Genomic DNA, 21,794 nt, shown 5'->3' with positions numbered 1-21,794 from the left:
CAGTAAACAAGAGTCAAATATTCATTCACCTCAACATCACACGACAATCATTCATTATGAAATCAATCTTTGCAAAAACAAGCCGGAGTTTGTGACAATCACACAAATACTTTTAAGTCTGATAAAAACGTCAAACTGGTGTGAGCAGCAGAAAGCGGCATCATTTCAGTGAATCTCTCATGTTAATGTGCAGTGTCAGTAGAAGGACACCTCTCTCTCTCTCTCTCTCTCTCTCTCTCTCTCTCTCTCTCTCTCTCTCTCTCTCTCTGTGCAGATATAACTCTATAAATAACGTCAGGTCTGGTAAGAGATCTGTCTGACAATGAGCTACAGGAAACATTTATTCCTACATCCTCTACAGAGTCTTTCTTTAGGTGTTATCTGGTATGGGTCAGATCAGGAGGACTCTGGGTGAGTTAAACACAAACTGTAAGGTGAGACACTAAAGAACAACAGCAACTCATAAACCAAACCACAGACACCACAGACTTTATATTTCAGCTCTTTTTTATAAGCCAAAGCTCACAGGTGAAGTGAGTGAGTAAAATAAAATATCAAATAAAACAGAGCAGATCACAGCTCTCAACATTATTCCTGTGTGGCACATTTCACATTACAGTATCATTTTTTTATTAAATTTATTTTCTAAACACAGATATTTTGAGGTGAGACTCAATACTATAACACTGAACAGCTTCATGTAAATCAATATATAGCAACTTGACTCAGATAGTCAGCACAACACAGAGAAAGAGCAAAACATTTATATGAGAGAGAGAGAGCGAGTGAGAGAGAGAGAGAGCGAGAGAGGTGTGTGTGTGTGTGTGTTATACAGAGGTCTCTTGTACTCTACTGCAGGTCTGATTGTGTCTCTCTGAACAAAGCCGTGATTCAGGTCGTCCTCTCTCTGGGACCTCCAGACCAAAGTCTTCTCCTGTCGACCTCTCCTGATCAGATCTGTCTCTTTCTCTCTCTCTCATGTGCTCTATATCAAAGGCAGGATCCTCACAATGTTCGTCACAGGAATCCAGGACGTTTTTGTCCCATCAACAGGAATTTCAGATGGTTTGTCCGAGTCTCCGGTGGAGAATAACTCTCTGACCTGACCCGTCTGATGTTTTATACTGTATTTATTTCAACAATGATTTAACCATGACGTCTCCTTAAAGAGCAGCCTGTGAGTTTGAACAGTGTCAATGATTTCTGACCTTTCTTTATATTACGATTATTGTTTGAATTCACAAATGAGGAGAATTGATTCTTACTGAGTCGCTTCTGTTATTACAGCATTAATCAGTGAGAAACAGGCAAAGAAACTCAATGATCTGCTATCGTAGTTGTGTGACCGTATGAAACTTACGGCTGTAATTGAAACGCCATCCGTACGGCGAGGTGCATTAAAGGCTGATAAACGCCTTTCCTGCCAGCAATTTAAGTACCTGGCCGACAAATCGACCCCTCATTCTCAGGCATGTTTCTCATTGTGAGCGAAAAAGAAAATAAGCTATACAGGAAGAAATGAATCAGAAACCAGAGAAAATCAATTGACCCCAGGGTGGCGCGCGGGCCCGCGGGCTGATAAAGCCGAGAGCCGCTGCCTGTACCCGACAGATAGAGCGCTCCGCGAACCGGCCGCTTTGATAAATATATTAAAGGAAGCCGTGAATAAAAGCGAGGACTTCTCATTTGTAAATAGAAGCTCCACTACACGGAATTAGACTGATAAAACAGCGCTCCATATAATTAAGTTTGTGTAAGGCCAGAAAATCCGTGCAAATACCTTCCTGGTGTTTTGAAAAGAAGCTGTCAGCTCAATTAATCTGAACATCAGCCAGAAAACGTTGCCGACCAAATTAAGCCACCGATAGGAAAAAGAGCCCGGGCCAGCATTTTGATAAATAATTCCTGTATCATTTCTTCGGCTCTGTGATCATTTTATTTAATCCACCACCTCCAGTTATGAGCTAAGCCGTCTACAAAGACGAGGCCGGTCAGAGCGAGCTAGCGTTAATCCTGCACGGAGCGTCGAGCGAAGGGGGGGTTAAAGTCGCCATGAAACGGAAGTAGCGATTGCCTTATTTTCCCCGTGGTGACGTATATCCGAATGAAACGGCTTTTGAGATGAAATAAGGCAGGGCTGGATTTGAATTTGTCCATCGAGATCTGATTGGATCGTTTGAAGTTGGGTCGTGTTGCTAATTGCTAATCACTGCGATCTTCTCCCGGACCCCGCCCACCTGCCATACTTTTGACCGGAAGTGAAGAGAGATCGTTTTGAGGAGGGGAGGAGATTTGCATTTTTGATTAAAGATTATGAGCACACACGAATTTTTAAAAAATAATGAAGCTCACAGATAAGTCATTTGTTAATAATACCACACTATTAAAAATACATATATAGTTTTTCATTTCAATTTCATTGCGACTTTAAAGCTTGATGCAGGTTTAAGGATGTGATGTGGTGGGGGGGAGGTGTACCTCTGTCCGTTTACTCTTAAATACATCAAAGAGAACAAATGTGTGTCAAACGATGAGGAACCGCAACTCAACACCGGTCGGCCCGAGCTCAGTACCCAAAATAAACCAAAAACAGAGGAAAGAAATGGACTCACCAGTTGTTGACTTGTAAGATTGTGAGTCCCGTGTCTTGAGCGAGCTGCTTCTTCTGTTCTTCTGAAGGGTACGGGTGCTGCAAGAGAACATAAGAGAGACACGCTGATGTTTGTCCTCTGATTTAGGTCTGTATGATTTTATTTACATACACTGGTATTTATTGGTGTCATGCATGGCAAACACAAAGATATAGAGTGAATCTTTCAAATCATCATTTATAAACAGCACTGGCAATCTTCAAATGTCAGTATTAGAAAGAACAAACAGAAGCAAGTGGCATCCGTGCCCCGCTCCAGACGTCAAACACTCAGATCAGATCTGTGCAGTACAGCAGCCGTTTCCCAGCATGCAGCTGAATTCTCTCGTAAGATTAAACTCCATCTCTGAGTGTCATGATGGAAAACATCCCTCTTTCCTCGACGGTAAGAAAAATGATTTCACTGCGTCTCTGGTGATGCTTCTGAACGCAGGCCAAACGCTAAAGCCAGACATTTGCTGTAAAGGTCTCTTATTGCCAGAAGTTGTACCTGCACACACAAATCCCCACGCAGGGATGCGATGATACAATTTGTGTCACCGTTGATCTGCCAAATGTGACATGATCGAAACGGCAGGATTGAATTTGTGCTCGGTGCGTCTACAGCATGACAAACAATGCTGACGCTCGCTGACAGATGTGTTTAAGAGCCAGATTAAAAAGCAAACAAATGCCACGCTCAGCTTTCATTCATTCACCCACACAGACACACACGCGCACACACACATGTCAGCATGTTTCAGGAGATGTAGGTGGGATTTTATGTGTCTGCATCATAATGTTTCTCTTCTAGTAGGTCAAGTTTACAAATATAAAAGACACAAACTTGAAATGAGTTTCACTGAGACACTGCTGAATTTTGACCTCAAGCGCTCAGGTTGTTCGATCCCAATTTAATTAAAGTGCAGAAACATTTCAGGAATGTGGCCAATTAATAAGAAAACAACTGTAAGATTAAACAAATAATGAAAGCATGAATCAGATTTCTACTTGTGTACACTGGAGCTTTTAATATGTTAAAATCATTAACAAAGAAATATGATAATGTTCCCATAGAAATACAATTTTTGATTGCTATGTGTTGACATACACTTGGCAGGAGGAGCCTGGGTTTACTCTGTCTCTCTCTCTGTCTCTCTCTCTGTCTCTCTCTCTCTCTGTCTCTCTCTCTGTCTCTCTCTCTCTGTCTCTCTCTCTTTCTCTCTCTCTGTCTCTCTCTCTGTCTCTCTCTCTGTCTCTCTCTCTCTGTCTCTCTCTCTGTCTCTCTCTCTCTGTCTCTCTCTCTTTCTCTCTCTCTGTCTCTCTCTCTCTCGACATTTAAGAAAATCGTAATTATTTTGAAGAATAATAAATCAAATCATGTCTTTTTATATGTTTTCTGTTTTAGAAGTAAGGTTAGTTGTGGTAAGTTTTCATTAACACTACTGTAGTGTAGTGTAGGTCAAAGGTAGTGCTTCTCAACTCCAGAATGACATCATCATGCCTAAAAAAACAAAATCAAACTACTGGTTTATTTTTAACTATATACCACGGGTCTGTTGAATGCTTTATTCTGATTGGTTGAGTAATCTTTTGTGGGTGTTGATTATTTTTCAATAAAAGCACACCTGACCTGTTAAATGTCTTAAAATAACCACCAGTGCAATGTTTTTGGTAACTGTGGTATAAGAGGAATAATTGACTCTGGTCCTTTAAATTATTTTAAAATAATGCACATTTGTGGTATAAATCCGCTTCACATCGAGCTGCATTACCACCTTGGGTGAGCATTATTTCCAAATAATTATGTCATTCCTTTTCTTATGCTTTTGTATAACAACTGATTATTTACAAGTTGACATTTCTAAAATATTAAATTCTTGCTAACAAGTACTTAATGTTCTAAACGTTCTGATGGCACGGTTATGTCTCATTAAAATGCCATAAATGTAATGATTTGAGGAAAAAAGTGAGACATCTCTTTAATTCCCAGCCAGAAACAACACAGAAGAGATGATGAGCACAGAAACTCAATGCATCTGCACTACATTCCTATTAGTCTCTTAAACAGGGCGTCCCGTGAAATATGTAACGTGCATAACATCACACTTCACATCTACACTTTAGTATTACAGTATCATAACAAATGCAAAGCATCAGATGACAAAACTTAAAGACAGAATAAAAGCTTTACATGAATTATTCACCTGTCAGCGGTGTGAATGACGTGCTAACAAAACGTGCAGAAGTAAACTTAGCATGTGAGAGAAAAAAACTGAAATGATTGAGACTCTTCTTGTCGGCTTTAAACTCAATCAATAAAGTGAATTACTAACAGGCAGAGCAATATCCTGAGGAGCACACTGACCACAGAATCTCTATAAATTATTACCCAGAAAAATGAGCAGCTTATTTTATTGCAGATGCCAGCGCGAGCCTGCGATCGAATCAACTGTTAATTACTCTGCAGTCTGTTAATGGCACTGGCTTTTTGTAGCTCTCTCTCTCATACACACACACACGCACACACACTCTGGGAAATAAAATAGGCCCACGTGCACTTGTACTGGACAGAATGATCCACCAACATATCCCACAGGACTTCAAACACTGTGTGTGTGTGTGTGTGTGTGTGTGCATGCATGCGTGCGTGCGTGTGTGTGTGTGTCTGTGTGTTTGTGTGTGTGTGTGTGTGTGTGTGTGTGTGTGTGTGTGTGTGTGTGTGTGTTTTGTGTATGTGTGTTTGCACTCTATTGGCTAAATTACATGGTGTTCTGTGTTCTTTACCACAAACTCAATGTAATGTAGAGTCTGAACCCCCACTGACCCCAAATGCACATTAACCCCCACACATACACACACACACACACACACACACACACACACACACACACAAACGGACACACGCAAACACATGCACACACAAACACGAATGGACACACAAACGCGCACGCGCTCTCTCTCTCTCTCTCTCTCTCTCTCTTTCTCTCTCTCTCTCCAGAGCAGGCACATGATGGATGACTTCATCAGTAGAAGGCCAGACTGCAATGAATTACAAACTCCTGCAGTCTAATGAAAGAACACCTCTTTTTCTCTCTTTCTTTCTCTCTCTCTCTCCTGAATCTTCCAAACACTGTGTGAGATAAGAATGAGCGTGTCCCAAATCACAGTATGCCAAAAGGTCGGCATTTTATGTGTCAGATTTCTGTGGTGTATATTATTGCCCATTAAAAGTTTTTACTTGATTTTCTCTTTTATCAAGAAATGCAAGACTATAGATAACCACATGTTTCAAAATATATGAAAAGAAGTATTTAAATAAGTATTTTAATAGTGTATGCACCTTAAGTTGTAAAGTAATAGATTAAGTTATATGAAATCACTCATAATGCATTGTATGACATGACAGGATATTCAAATACTGTTACGGTCGTACCATACCACACACCAGCATGGGATATATTTTCTGCATGTTTTGAACAGATTTTGGTGGTTTGTGAAATATGATTTGTTTTAAATCATCTCTGAAGGATTTGAGTTTCGTTATGATTCAGAGTGATGGGTTTTGTTTGTTAAATCTAATTGAGCGCAGCAAGATAACATTAGACGCTGAATAAAATCAATCAAACCTCAAAATGACATTTTAATATCTGCTATACAGAAACATGCTGAAAGATTGGCACATTGAGTTGGTAATAATGCATTTACTTATATGTGTGCATGTGTTCAGTAAGACTGATGTAAATATGAGAAAATAATTGTATCATATGCAGTAATGAATAATAGTAATATGGTCTGTTATATATTATCAATTTGAGAAAGAATGCTATATTTTTAACGAGAAAGACTTTTTGGCAAAAACAATTATGATGAAATTATTTGAAAATGTCTGACTACCAATGTTCTGTTAGATAAAATCAGTCTGGTTATACAGTAAACACCCTGTTTTGTACTCAAGTCACACTTCAAGTGTTGAAGTGTAAATTTGGGTATGTTTGATTTTCTTTAGCTTTAAGATGCAACCAGACAACAGGGAGAAAACAGTCAAGAATGTAACATGACTCCCTTACTAACACACACACACACACACACACACAGAGAAGTGAATACATCTTCTGTTTTATGAAACGAACCATCACAAATTCACCCCCAGATACTTGAATGATGTGTGCATAGCAGCAGTCATTGTGTTTGTCCACATGCAGGCATGTATGAACAAACGTGTGTTTCACGCAGGTCTTTGGGCGTCTGCACAGCTCCCATCAGAGCTGCAACACTGCATTTTTTTCTGAGGTAAAAGTGTTACAATTTATGTGACTTCAAAGGGCACCTGGAGCCCAGCGCGCCATGAAAAGCTATTGAGAAGAGCAGCTAGACTCCCTTTCTTCATATGTCTCTCTCTCTCTCTTCTCCCTCTCTCTCTCATTCTTTCTCTTGAGATTCCCCCAAAACAATCGCCGGCTGGGCTCGGCTCAGAGCTGCTGGACCTCCGCCAGCCCCCCTGTTTGCTCTACACCAATAATTTATGTTCACTGAAGATGGTGCAAGGTTCTAGAGCGACTCTAGCTATCAATTTGCCTGCCAAGCAAACTGTTGCCCCGCAAAAAACAGGGATTGGCAAGGCCAGTCGGAGAGGGATGATGGGGTTGTGTGAGGGGGAGGTGGGCACCCCCGTGAGGTTGGCCTGGAACGTTGTTGCTGAGGGTAAACAAGCATTAGCGCGAAAAATCAATCACTCCCACTCTCAAGGCCGTCAGAGAGAACCGCAGAGGGGAACAAACACACACCCACTGCAGCCAGAGATACACACAGCAGAATACACACAATTAGGGAAAGTTTTGCTCTTTAACAGCTGTTGTTAGCGGTAACGGCTCCAGCAACTGACATGCATCCTCTCAGTAATGATGCTTATGAAAAACAAACATCAGACAGCGGGACAGTACTGGCAAGCCCTGTGCTCAGACATCTCTTTACACAGAGTAAAATACTACTGGACTTTCAGAACGTCTGCAGAAACTTTGAATGGTAATGGTTGATAGATCCCACCCACATGTCTCTATGATATTCTGCGGTCCAAATTTAGCATGGCTCAGGTCCGTAACTGCAAATCTGATGGCTTCTAAAAACAAGAATACACATCTCCTCTACGAGCCAGATGATTTGTGTTATCACTATTACTGTATGGTCACAGCACAAAGCAAAATCAGGTATAACCCTTGGGGTGTTTCCAAATCACTAAATACGAGCAATTGTAATAACAATTTAGAAAACATCACTAAAGTGTGTGAGTGTTAAGCGTATAGGACTTACAAAGTAAGCAGGGGCTTTGCTTTGGTAGACCTTGTGTGTGTGTCTGTATGGATGTGGCCCACAGCCATAGTGATGAGACTAGTTAATCATCAGATCAGGTTCACGGCTTCTCTTACCACAGCGGCCAGCCGGCTCTTTCAAGGAAAGAAACTTGATCTCTATGTCCTTGCATAGGGAAAGGGGAACAGAAGATAGACGGAATCTCCTCTCATCCTCTTAACCTCTGGCTTCAAGGTGTACATTTGACCAAATTAAAGTCTCAACCCAACAGCCATAGAATTTATGAACAAAATAATTTCTGAATCACCTGAAAAACCTAGGTTAAACCCCCATCTGGGAGCTTCAACATAGATCATCTAGTTCATCTACAATGCTGACCACACACACATTGAGGACTGTTTGTGCGATGACCTTAACAACAACTCTGAAACGCATATGAATGCTAACCAGCCAGAAAATGAAGCAGTAGTTTTGGGCTACGCAGTGGTCAGAATGAAATCAGAGGTGTTCGAGTGGAAGAGATGTGGTTTATCGAGACACTGAATAGTTGACACTATTGGGCGTCATAAAGCCGTGTGTCCACTCAAGCTCAAAGGCAAATTGGGCAAATCTAGCAGATAAACATGAACATTGATTTAATGACCTGGGCTCAAACTGTAAAACAACAGCCTGTGAAATGAGGCAAATAACAGGCCAGATTCGCGACCGGATAAAGAAATCTAGCCAAACAAGAGAGACAATGCAACCATTGCACAATTTGTCCAACAAATGAGAGTGAAACTTCAAATCTTTGTTTTTTGAGAGCTACGGCCTCTCCTCTGCCATAACCACAGTCTGTAATGACTTGATTAGTCTAGATGGCACCCGTGAGCAACGGAGCCGAGACCTCACAGGTCATGTTCATTAGGCCACTGGGCTTCTAACTTTGGCTTACTGCTGCTGTTCCCCCACCATCCCACAGGGCAAGATGTACTTATGCTATTCTTTAATATATTTTGCCTGCGTGAGAGAAGGGAAAGGATGTTTATTGCTTGTAGGGTACACGGACTGTAGAACAGGCCACTGGGAAGCCAAAGAACAACGGGGTCGTCCTACTCGCGGGCAACAAAGTAGTTCAAACCCCTCGGTACTCGAGGAGAACCCTTTTATGTGAGCAGGTCTTGGCAGCCTGCTGTGTTGTAATACAGCTTTTGTATTTAAGGCTGTAGGACAAAGGAATAAGACACAGATACATATAGCACATTCATTTAGTTAGAAAGATAGTGGCAGTCCTACTACTTAAGAGTAGAAGGAATATTTACAGACACAGTCTCTGTGGCTTGGTTTGGGAGAAGCAAAAGAATTAACCAGGACCCCTCCACTCATCTGTTATGTTAGCAAATTCAAGTGATCAAATCCGATTTAAAGTTAAAACTCATGGCAGAGGACCACTCGGTGCCATTACCTAGGAATGTGGAGTAACCAAGCAGCCGGCAAACAGCTGCAGGGGTAATTTCCTGTAGGTTAATGATGCTAAAAATGTAGAAGTCAAGCATGGAGCCCATTTAGCTGGCTTTCCAAAAAGTGTAAACAGCCGAGTGTTTTAGTAAACTCACATGAAATAACGCTCATCCTTGCTAAAGCAGGAACGAATAAGCGTACTTAGCCAAAGAAATGTTACGAGACAACAGACAAAGCCAAAGCAAACCCCAATCCATCAGCAGCTCATACCCGTTACGCACACTGTTTTCAGGAATGTCGTATATGACCTTTTAGAAATGCTCTTATTCACATGGAACTGTAATATCACTGAAAAAAGTCAAGCTCTCCCGTCATTACTAAGCGCTCAGCCAACGGATTGCTGTGAGCCCTGGGGACTCCCCACTCTTGATGTTCTAGACTAAGAGACGTATGAAGAGGTTTAATGGCTCTACGAGCAGCAGAGCCGAAGAACAGAGCAAAGGGCGTCTTTTAGGTGCATTCCAGTCGGCTGTGTTCTCCCCACATCGCTCCTCTGCTCAATCCTGCCCCGAAGCCTCCTGACCTCTGACCCGGCTGACCGGCTTGGCTGTAGGCTTCTCGTTTGTTACTGGCTTTATCCACTGACATAGCAAGCAGGAAACTGGCAGCTACCCAACAGTCCCATGAGAGGATGGCCAACAGCTTGCTCAGCTTACCGCTTATTAGTGGATGGGGGTCAGCAGGCAGCACAAATAAGAAATGTAGCTGCCTTTCTTCATTTTTAGCATAACTAATGAATTTGCACAGGAAAAACGTTCAATTGGAATCGCAACCCTAAATCTACCAGAGCGGATTAACAACTGTACCGGTAGTCCTTATCAAACCCCGAAAGAAGCGATTCATGAATTGGATTGAGTTTCCTTATCATTGTGCCCTTGAGCAAGAAACTTGACCCCAGGGCTCTCAGGGCAGACTGTCCTTGTAGTAAATGTACTGTTCTTTCAGATGAAAAAAGTGTCTGTTAAAATGGCTAATTAAAACTAATAACAGTCCCGGATCTATTCTTTCTCTCCTTGCACTTGCATGGTGCATACTGTGGGATCAAAGGGAGATCTAGTAATCCAAATGCATTCGCTACTCTGAAAGTTTACGCACTGCCTTAGAAGGACAGATAAAAGGGGATTGACTGGATCCACTTACAGCTTTCTGGATTGATCCAAGCCACAAGCAAGAACTGTAAGCTCAGACCTAGCAGAGTGCAGCTGATGTACTGGACTCCAGCAGGACGGAAGAGCAAGGGGAGGTCATTAACCTCTGCAACTAAAACGCACTCAGATGGCTCCCTGGTCTGGAGGCTGTTGACAAGCGTCTCTGTTCTTTTCAACAACTTGTTGAGTTGTCTCCACCCCACCCTCCCCCCACCTCTTAAAAGAACACCACACATCCCCATTTCAGGAATGTAACCTGACCCATCTATCCTCTCTAATCGCTGTGCATAAGAAGCTCGCTTAAGGTGTAAGACAGCTGTTGTTGTATTCTTCTGTTGTGTATTTTTTTTTCTTTACCACTGCTTCCTGCATTTTCACCTGTTCGGCCTCAGTCTGCCGCTGCAACATAATTCACAATGCAGTGGAACACAGCAAAGTGTAGTCAATGCTGACTGATGGGAATTGAACGGCGCACCTCTAGGATGATAAAAGTGCTTCAGTAATGGCTATGCGATTGATGGTTGGGCTCCGTAGAAGGAGATTCAGTGCAGAAGTCATTATCACATACTAAACACAAATGAAGACCAGAACGTTTCAAATTAAGCTCTGCAGGGCAGGAAAAACTGTTTCCCAGCAGCTTTTCAATGTGGTTCCTCACCTTTAACTCAGAGTTTAGACTCCTGGGAAGGTCTGCTGTTTGAGCCCGTCTGCTGATTCACATAATGCTTCAGGAAGTCATTTTCCTGAAAGAGCCTCCCTTCTTTCCCTCCTCGTCCAGAAACCTATAGCGGACATCTTGAATTGGCTTTGTAGATCACTCTAATCCTGGATGCATTCGATGTTCTTCCACATCTCCATTACTGTCAGCGGTTACTAAAATCCATCGCGGCAATTACGGCCGTTTGTAAGGTTGGAATGCCGCACAGCAAAATTGCTAACATCTGCGATGCTCCCTCCCACGTGTCAGTGGCTGGTCTTTGCTTAAGCACATTTTTCTTGTCGTCACAGCTTGTTTCAAAAGCATACTCCACATTTGTTTACCTAATTCTGTTCAAACTGTGCTTTAAAGAGATTCCTCGCCGTTAGAGTCCAGATAACGTAAAATGGTGCGTGAAGACTCGCCCTCCTTTGCTCCACAGGCTTCATTACTTTTTAATATCTATGCAGGAAGAGGGAAAAACGGCATGGAGATAATCAATGGTACGGAGGCAGTAGCCCATTAATCTCCCCATGGATTCTGGTCTAATATGCACACTTGCTCGGGCAAATGCGGGCTGTGGTGTTGTGCTCGTGTTTGCCTGGATGGGCCACTTAATGAAACGGCCAGCTTTCGTTTCCTTCGCAGGAGCTTTTGCTGTATGAAAAATTGACTGTCCGCTGCCTGCCACGCCAAGTAGTGGCAATGTTTTGTTGAATTCAGGTGGGAGTTGTACGAAGCACATGTCAATGAGGCACACAATACGAGCGGCAGGCAGGAAATGGTGCGAGCACTAGAGCAGGTCCCAATGGAGATTTTATCAAAGATCCCTAATGCAAACACAAGCACAGCTGACCGGGGGGAGGCACTCGAAAGAAAGGTGACCTGCAGCACTGAACCAGGACAGAGGAAAAAGATAAACTCAGCACACTGAGAGAAAAAGACAGGCCTCTTGGGGAGAGGCATACATGCAGAGATGGATGTATTCGGTGACCACCAGTTGGGCGGTTCTGAAACGAGAGCTGAAGACTACTGGGTTTCTGAGCCCGAAGCAACCACCTGTAGACAGGATTAGGCATCGTGACCCACAGGTACAGGTAACTGAGATACACCAGTAAGGACATGCTCGCCTCTGTGGCCATATCGCGTGCAAGTTGTCATTTGGGGGGAAGAAAGAAACAATGTGGAAGAGCGGGTAGGCGGCCTGGCAGGCGTAAACAGAAGGACAAACAGCGGATGATTGTACAACATAAGCCAGGGTGAAGTTTGATATGTTTTTCATGTCGGGTGTGGTGGGGGGGAGCTGGTGGGTGAAGAAAGACAAAAACCCGTGGCTAAGAGGATTGGGAGGCATGGATAGTGCACACTGGAGCCTGGAGGTGCCAGAGATTTGTGCCTGTATGGAAATGTGTGATTCATTCCCCTCCCAAAGCAGTGCGTTACGCTGCCTCGAACATGCTATACTTCATTTGCTGGCGATTATGTGAGTTGCTGGCCCACTAAGCCCCTTTGAACTTGTAATTGCCGCTGGTTTTAAATAATGAACATTAAGGAAGATTCACAAGAGTGTGTGTAATTACAGGTTTTCCCTCCTTTTCTTTTGCTCCCCAGCTGAAGAGGGAGAGTAGGAGAAAGGAGGAGGAGGTTCTGCTTGCTAAAATTGGTGATGTCTCGCCAAGACTCTTTATCCAAATCGTTGTTGATCTGTGCTGGAGCCCCGGGGACACAACCACTACTGTGATCTGATCAATATTCATATGCATTCACATCTGGAGCAAAGGCATGCGCCACTATGATTAGGATATTCTTTTACCTTTTTATTGGATTTTCTTTTATTTATAGCTCAATTTTTTGCATGTTAACAGATATTTTGGATACTGCTCACAGGTTTCAGTCATCAGAAAAACTGAACTGATATCACTGGCTCGGCGAGGGAAGGCCTCAGTTTGATGAACAAATTGGCACATTTTCTTTGCTTTTGATGCACGATTAAAGATATGCTTTGTCATCATTCTGAAATGGCAGAAAGGAGGTGCAAAAAGAGCTCAGAGGGAGGCCTGTGAGGTGAAGTGTTAAAAAAACAAAGCAGAGTAAAAACAGCAGCAGTGAATGGGCGGGAAGATCACAGAGCAGAAACAGAGCACTGGGATTCAGAGGAGCATCGGTCCCCTGACAAACTAAACAGAGAAACAGAGTCTGGTGTTCATTTCTTCTCTCTCACTCGGCTGTTCTCTTACTGGTTTACGTCTTCTATGTCTATGTATCCCCCTAGTCAATGATGGTTAGTTAAACAGTTTTCAGGTCAGACACATCTGCTCGTGGCCCCAAGAACACAAGAATAGCAGCTGGACAAAGAAACACTTAGCATACCGCATGACATCATCAGCAAGGTAAAAACCCAAAAGCTTTGCCTGTACAGCACATGTGGCCAGTGGTGGTGTGTGAGAGTCCATGAAGTGTTGGAAGAGTCCAGTAGATGAATCTAGAATAGGTCTTCACATTCTCTTTTCTGTTTGTTTTTCTCCTCAGCTCGTAACAGATGCATACTAGACACAAACATGTGTAGCAGCGTGTTCAAGCCTGCTTTGTAAAAAACATACCCAGATTTTTACATTCTTCATTTCTTTCTGATTACTTGCAGCTTAGGAGATTTGCCTAACCCTCCTCAAGCTCTTAAACACACAGGTTAATGCTCATTAAATTGAGATATATGACTTAAATGATGCCATTTATATGTGTAGCTCAGTATCTCTAGATCAGCTAATGATGACTTGAAGAGAAAAATGTATATGTTTTCTATAGATAGCATTACTATTTTATTAATTCTTGAAAAGCATGAAACATTTTGCATCTCGCACGTCTGTTTGTTTTGGCTCCTGTGGCTGTCCTTGTTTCTTTTTGTTTTTATTGCAGGTCTGACCCGAGTCCTAGCAGGAGACAAGCTGACTAACAGAGAGATTATTTCAGAAGTTTGTGTCGGGTGACCCCATAGCAAGCCCAACACAAACTACCCTCCCTTGTTTCTCCATCTATGAGTGGTTTTGCTTTAGTTTTGAAGTGTAGAAGAGGAAACAGAGGAGTTTATCTTTCTGATAACATGAGCTGTGTGAAGAGATTCCAGGCATCATCAGTGTCTCTCAGGGATCTGTCGTTGGGTTCCAGCATCAGCTTTTTCACTGTATATAAAGACTCAGCGAGGTCTCGCCAATGGCCGGGTGGCCTCAAAGTGAGCGAGAGTTTCTTTAGAGACGAGGAGGCCATCGATTTCAGGCCACAATTGTAACTGTTAGTCGACGTGTTGTTTTGTGAGCGCGAGGGGGAGGGGTTACGTCTTTTGAGCTTTTCAATAAAGGTGACAATGGCTCAACGTTGAGAACATATGTAAAGAGACCCCCGCAGCTCACGGAGGAGCAGCTTCTCTTTGGCCCCGCGCTTGAGAAAATACAACCTCGACGCTTTTCTTTTGCCCTCGTGAATGAATGGCTGAATGGAGAGCTGCTGCTGCTACGGGCCATTCAGGGCCAAAGTCCCCATGAATTCAACCGCGTACAAATGCATCCTGAACTGGAAAATACATTTGCTTAACAAATTAAAATAAAAGGCCTGGATGTGTTAGTGTGTGGTATGAGTGTGAAGGATTGTGTGATGTGCGGTTAGCATTTCAGGATCATTTAATTCAGCTCATTTCTTGCTGGGGAAAAAACAGAAAGGCGAATTTATTTCAAAAAGGGAAAGATCTTTTCATGCACACACACATGAGAGAGAAACCTCTTAAAATCAAAGCTAACATTTTCTTTTCAATTTCAAACAATTTTAAATATTAATTGTTTGAATTTTTTTTACATATTTTTAATAAAAGATAGTAAACAGAGTAAATATTGTGAGTGCACAGCTAATGATCTCTAAAAAAAGCACAGTGTGAATGTGAGGTTTATGTGGTTGTGTTGATGTCTCTCTCCTCTACTGACAGAGTAAAGCAGATTGTGATTCATCTGCAGTAAAGTCACTCTGATGATAAAGACAGCAGCTATTCAATAGATCAAAAGTGATTTAAGTACTTCTGATGATCCATGAGCAACTCCTAATGGATTTACAGCTCTTTCAATTAGACTGTATATAAACAGCATCATTATTCTGGCTTTGGTTAGATATTTAGGTCCAGAGGCCAGACAGAGTAACCCGACTCGTTTCAGGGTGTAGATGGGTCACGCGCACACAACGGCGCAGAGCTACGACCTGTCTCGGCTTTCTGTGCAGGACACGAAGCGTTGGTGTGCTCGGGGACGACAGCACCTCCCTCAGACATCTGACCCTTCCTGTTTGGATCGATAGTTGCTGATCCACGGATGATGTCCTGACATCAGAGAGGCTGATGGAACACGAGGCCTCTATAAACCCAACACACACATCTGCCACAACAACAACCACTTACATCTGCTACTCTCTGTTGGAGGATTGGATTTAGAGGAAAGTTGATTTAACTAATGCATGGATCTCAGGTAATGTTAAATAATGAACCTGCATTATCAGCAGCATGTAGAGATGTAAACAGTGAATCCTGCTCGATTAGATGGGCTTAACTTTCAACGGCTGTTATGAACAGAAAGAGATTTTTTAACTGTTCCCCGAGTACAGACAGAGAGAAACTTACTGTGAGATGTTGGAAGAGCCACGCCCGCATGATGTTGGTTGCGACCTTTGGAAAGATACCACGCTTTTTCTGACGCTTTTTGTCTTTGTCTGGGTCATCGTCGTCGCCTGTGCCGGGTGAGGCTACGCTGTTGTCTAAACCATCTCCTGAAAAAAAAACACAGCTTGTTAGAAATGTGAGGCAGAATCTTGAACAGGAACATAATACAAACACAGAGATGAGTGGATCATCAACAAGGCTTAGGTCTCCAAAATGTAATTCATATTTGTCTTATTAAATTATTTGTGCATAACTAAATTATTATTTATTCACTAGAACGGCTGTGATTCCTCATTCAACAAAATATTCGTAAAAGAAACATATAACAAGTGAAAGATGCATAATTCCCAAGATGTATTCATCCTTATTTCATTGCACAACATCAGCAACACTGACACTTTAATGCAAACCCTTTACAGTAAGGCAGAATATACAGAATAAACATTTGTCAGTATACACACACAAACACACACACACACACACACATTTTCATGTCATGATGCGTCTCTCCTGAATTCATGTTGTGTGATCTATATGGATCATGTGCATATATGAGGGCAGGTTGGTTCTAGTTTTTGCTCTTTCCCCTCTACCATTAATTGTGCATTAGCAAAAATGATCTACTTTTAAAAGTCCGTTATTTTTTCTTGGCCTTGGGCGAAAATGTCTTGAAAGCCTTCCTTCAGGGCATCTAAATTATGTATCTGAAAACTCCTCCGGTACGCCGTGGAAGCAACGCGGCACTGTACAAATTTACACATGCATGTCTTTCTGTTTTTGGCGAGACATCAATCACGTGCACCTATATGAGTAATAATCACGCATTAATATTTCAACTAATCACTTTTAAAAAGCAGGAAAGAGAAAAGATCCGATGGGTGGAGTCATCAGATGTAAAATGCATGAAGAACACAAGGACAGAAGTTTTTTCTTCTTCTCAGTATTTTAAATTTATTCCTTCTTGTTTCACTATTAGCGTACAGCTAATACAGGAATGTGAGCGCGGCACCTTACAGATGCTCACGGCATTGTCCGAGGCGTTTGTAATACTTGTAATATGTGCTCTTGTTAGCTGCAAAAGACTTTAATCCCACCTGAACACAAAGTTCATGTTAAAAAAGCTTAAAACAACAAACTGGCCCTGTGGCTTAGCCGTCGCTGGACCACGTGTGATGTTCTGTCTAATACGGGTTAATTTACCCTATGGCTGTTATCCTGTGATAATAATAACATAACTGGAGGATACATGTTGTGGTGTTACGAGTGAATGACACTGACTGAGAGAGTCAGCGCTCCCAAACCTAGGCCTGATTAATTTTATTGATGTTTTCGTTTTCATTGTAACACGATCCCGCTCACGGCAGCCGATCTGACCCGTCACTTTATTACCCTACGGCCTCTGTTCAGACGCCCCTCACCCTCACATTTGTATACGGGTGCGTTTGGTCACTTCAGCTGCTCAAGTACGGATATATTAGCTGAGTATTCAGATGTTCAGAGTGAGCATATTTGTTTGCTGTCAGGCAAGTACCTGTGAATAACCCTAGTAAGTGCACAAGACGAATACACACGTGTGAAAACAAATTCATCCACATATGACAGTGAGCCAAAAGAGTGGAAATAATCAACAAAATGATGCAACTGGATTAGAGACACATACAGAGAGAGAAAGAGAACAAAAGAAAAAGTAAAGAAAGAGAGAGAGAGAAAATGAAAGAAAAAGTAAAGAAAGAGAGAAAATGAAAGAGAAAGTAAAGAAAGAGAGAGAGAGAGAGAAAAAATAAAGGGCACACTCGCTCATTACATCTGAAGCTGCTAATCTACATGCCCCCTCCCTCCCTCCCTCCGCTCACTGGTTTGTGCCGGAGCGCCGCAGGGCGAATTGTCCCAAACGCTAATGGCTTCTGACTGTTCCCTGGCAACTCTACCATCTAAACCTGTGCTGATGTGAACTCCAGCACAAACATGGAGGAAGACACAGAGAGGGGGAAGGAGGGGAAGTATCCCATCATGCACCTCTGAGACGAGGGCAGACGGGGGGGTGGCTATTAGGAGACGGCCCAAAGGCCTCTGGGTGATGAGATGCTGGAGTTATGCCTCGGGCACTTTTAGAAAAGCAGTACCCTTGGAGAAAGAGAAATAACATGGCCTCGTTCTCAATCTCTCTCTTTATCTGCGTGTCTCAAACGAGTCCTCTATGTCTGTGTGTCCATGTTAAAAACACTGACAGGAGACCCCAATAACTCATAGCGTGATCAAAATCATTAAATGATCTAATCTTATCAAATTTACACCATCATATTGGTTGGAGGAAGTTTTGAGCTGCCGAAGGCTTCTGGGTTTCGCTCAAGCAAACTCCTGTCAGTCAGCACAGGGTTTGGTAAATAACCACCACCGTTACTTGCAAATTAAAAGTAATATTACAAGGAAGTGCAAGAAAGCACATTGTTTAACAAACATAGTCCGAAGTTTCAATCAAAATTTCGTTATGACTTCTAACAACATCTACCTTTAAAATAATATAATAGAAAGCAAACAAAAGCCGTGTTGAAAAGCTTCTGCGGTGTCTTGGCGAGTGGGGTAGTCACAGATTGGCTGGGCTTGGACATTTGTTTAGAGTAATGGAGCATGAATGTGGAGGCATTGCCGTCAGAGGCCGAGCTTAAAGACACTAATTACAGCCATCTACAGGACCTTAAAGAGATCAGGCTGAGAGGCGCTCACCCGGAATCACACAGGTCAACACAGAGCCCTAAACCCCAAACACATGCAAAATCTTTAACACTCTAAACATCCTTAAAACAAAATGTCTTGACCTGCCAGAGACAATACAAACAAACCGGAATATTTATCAAATGAATCAATTCAACTTCATTTAGTAAGCTAATAAAACACTACTATTTAACTTATGCAAACAAATACTGTCTTTATATCTTACACAGATATCCTTGTTATTTTCTTGGATGCACCTAATGAACAATAATCACAAGTCAAAAATAATAAAATATAGATTAAGATTGTACTAAAGACAAGACACCGTCCTGTGATCCTGTACACACAGATCTTTAGACAGGTGTACTGTGAATGTTTTCCTGCAGTTTGTACTGAAGAACTAAAGCTTTTCTTTTGCTTGTAAATGAAGTGGAATGAAAAGCTTTAATTAGACGTCTTAATAAGAACACACACACACACACACACACACACACACGCACACACCACTGTTATCCAGAAATCCAGCTGATATAAAAACAAAAAACCCATCACTGAAAGAGGGGCAACACAGTTGAGCATATGGACGGCTTGAGGTGCATTTCAGATAACATAGAGTCATGAAAGTCTTTCAGCAAGAATGCAATGAAAAAATTTAATCTGGAAGATTTGGTACAAGTAAACACTGAAGATGATAATCATGCCAATAACAGCGAGTATCAAACGCTCTGGCTTGACTAATTACACGTGTCATTAACCTGTTACCTGTAACAGCAATTATCTCATTACATCATAAACAGGCCCTTTGAGGGGCAGTATTATATTCCCGCTCCCCCTCATCACATCTCTTCATTAGACTGTTAATCACTGCGAGCGCTTGATGAGTTTACGAGACATGAGTCGCTCTTATTAAGGCTGTGACTCTTTCCTGCATCTCTGAGCATTCTGCCCTGTGTGGAAATGAGGAAAACATGAAAAACATCCCAGGAGATGTGCTAAAGGAAACTGTGTTTTTATCTATTTTGGCATGTAAGAATCTGGATCTGTGAGGTAGAGATTGGAGTGAAAAAAGAAATGGGAGTGAAAAAGTGGAAGAAAAGTCTGTTGCAGATGTCAAGATGTAATTTGCATGAGTGGAAAGACTAAATTACAGAGGAGGAGAGAGACGCCCACTTCACCATCAGCCTTTTGTTTTGAGTGCCCACCACACTAGTGTGAGCAGATCTTTCACACACACTCCAACACACACTCCAGCTCATACATACACCACATCACACACTCCAGCTCATATATACACCACACACTCCATCACACACTCCAGCTCATATATACACCACACACCCCAACACACACTCCAGCTCATATATACACCACACACCCCAACACACACTCCAGCTCATATATACACCACACACCCCATCACACACTCCTGCTCGTATATACACCACGCACCCCATCACACACTCCAGCTCGTATATACACCACACACCCCAACACACACTCCAGCTCATATATACACCACACACCCCAACACACACTCCAGCTCATATATACACCACACACCCCAACACACACTCCAGCTCATATATACACCACGCACCCCAACACACACTCCAGCTCATATATACACCACACACCCCAACACACTCCAGCTCATATATACACCACACACCCCATCACACACTCCAGCTCATACATACACCACACACCACATCACACACTCCAGCTCATATATACACCACACACCCCAACACACACTCCAGCTCATATATACACCACACACCACATCACACACTCCAGCTCATATATACACCACGCACCCCAACACACACTCCAGCTCATATATACACCACACACCCCAACACACACTCCAGCTCATATATACACCACGCACCCCATCACACACTCCAGCTCATATATACACCACACACCCCAACACACACTCCAGCTCATATATACACCACACACCACATCACACACTCCAGCTCATATATACACCACGCACCCCAACACACACTCCAGCTCATATATACACCACGCACCCCAACACACACTCCAGCTCATATATACACCACACACCCCATCACACACTCCAGCTCATATATACACCACACACCCCAACACACACTCCAGCTCATATATACACCACACACCACATCACACACTCCAGCTCATATATACACCACACACCCCACCACACTCCAGCTCATATATACACCACACACCCCATCACACACTCCAGCTCATACATACACCACACACCCCACCACACTCCAGCTCATATATACACCACACACCCCATCACACACTCCAGCTCATATATACACCACACACCCCAACACACACTCCAGCTCATATATACACCACACACCACATCACACACTCCAGCTCATATATACACCACACACCCCAACACACACTCCAGCTCATATATACACCACACACCACATCACACACTCCAGCTCATATATACACCACACACCACATCACACACTCCAGCTCATATATACACCACACACCCCAACACACACTCCAGCTCATATATACACCTCACACCACATCACACACTCCAGCTCATATATACACCACGCACCCCAACACACACTCCAGCTCATATATACACCACACACCCCAACACACACTCCAGCTCATATATACACCACACACCCCAACACACACTCCAGCTCATATATACACCACACACCCCAACACACACTCCTGCTCGTATATACACCACGCACCCCATCACACACTCCAGCTCGTATATACACCACACACCCCAACACACACTCCAGCTCATATATACACCACACACCCCAACACACACTCCAGCTCATATATACACCACACACCCCAACACACACTCCAGCTCATATATACACCACACACCCCAACACACACTCCAGCTCATATATACACCACGCACCCCATCACACACTCCAGCTCATACACCACGCACCCCATCACACACTCCAGCTCATATATACACCACACACCACATCACACACTCCAGCTCATATATACACCACACACCCCAACACACACTCCAGCTCATATATACACCACACACCCCAACACACACTCCAGCTCATATATACATCACACACCCCA

The 21,794-nt window shown here is 42.8% G+C and overlaps 1 protein-coding gene across 7 annotated transcripts in view; it reads right to left on the bottom strand.

The window, feature by feature from the left end:
• The window catches only part of meis2a (Meis homeobox 2a), a 52,708-nt gene that overhangs the window by 12,155 nt on the left and 18,759 nt on the right, over nucleotides 1-21,794 (bottom strand). For all 7 annotated transcript variants that reach the window (XM_065288034.2, XM_073812489.1, XM_065288035.2 and 4 more), the window contains exons 8-9: nucleotides 15,936-16,081; nucleotides 2,613-2,689 (exon numbers count right to left, since the gene is read on the bottom strand). In XM_065288034.2, coding sequence (XP_065144106.1) covers nucleotides 2,613-2,689; nucleotides 15,936-16,081 — 223 coding nt within the window. The remainder of the gene's footprint in view (nucleotides 1-2,612; nucleotides 2,690-15,935; nucleotides 16,082-21,794) is intronic.

This window comes from Paramisgurnus dabryanus, chromosome 17 (genome assembly GCF_030506205.2).
Source record: "Paramisgurnus dabryanus chromosome 17, PD_genome_1.1, whole genome shotgun sequence".
Classification (NCBI taxonomy): Eukaryota; Metazoa; Chordata; class Actinopteri; order Cypriniformes; family Cobitidae; genus Paramisgurnus; species Paramisgurnus dabryanus.
The sequence above is the reverse complement of the archived record's forward strand: the minus strand, read 5'-3'. Positions and strand labels throughout refer to the sequence as shown.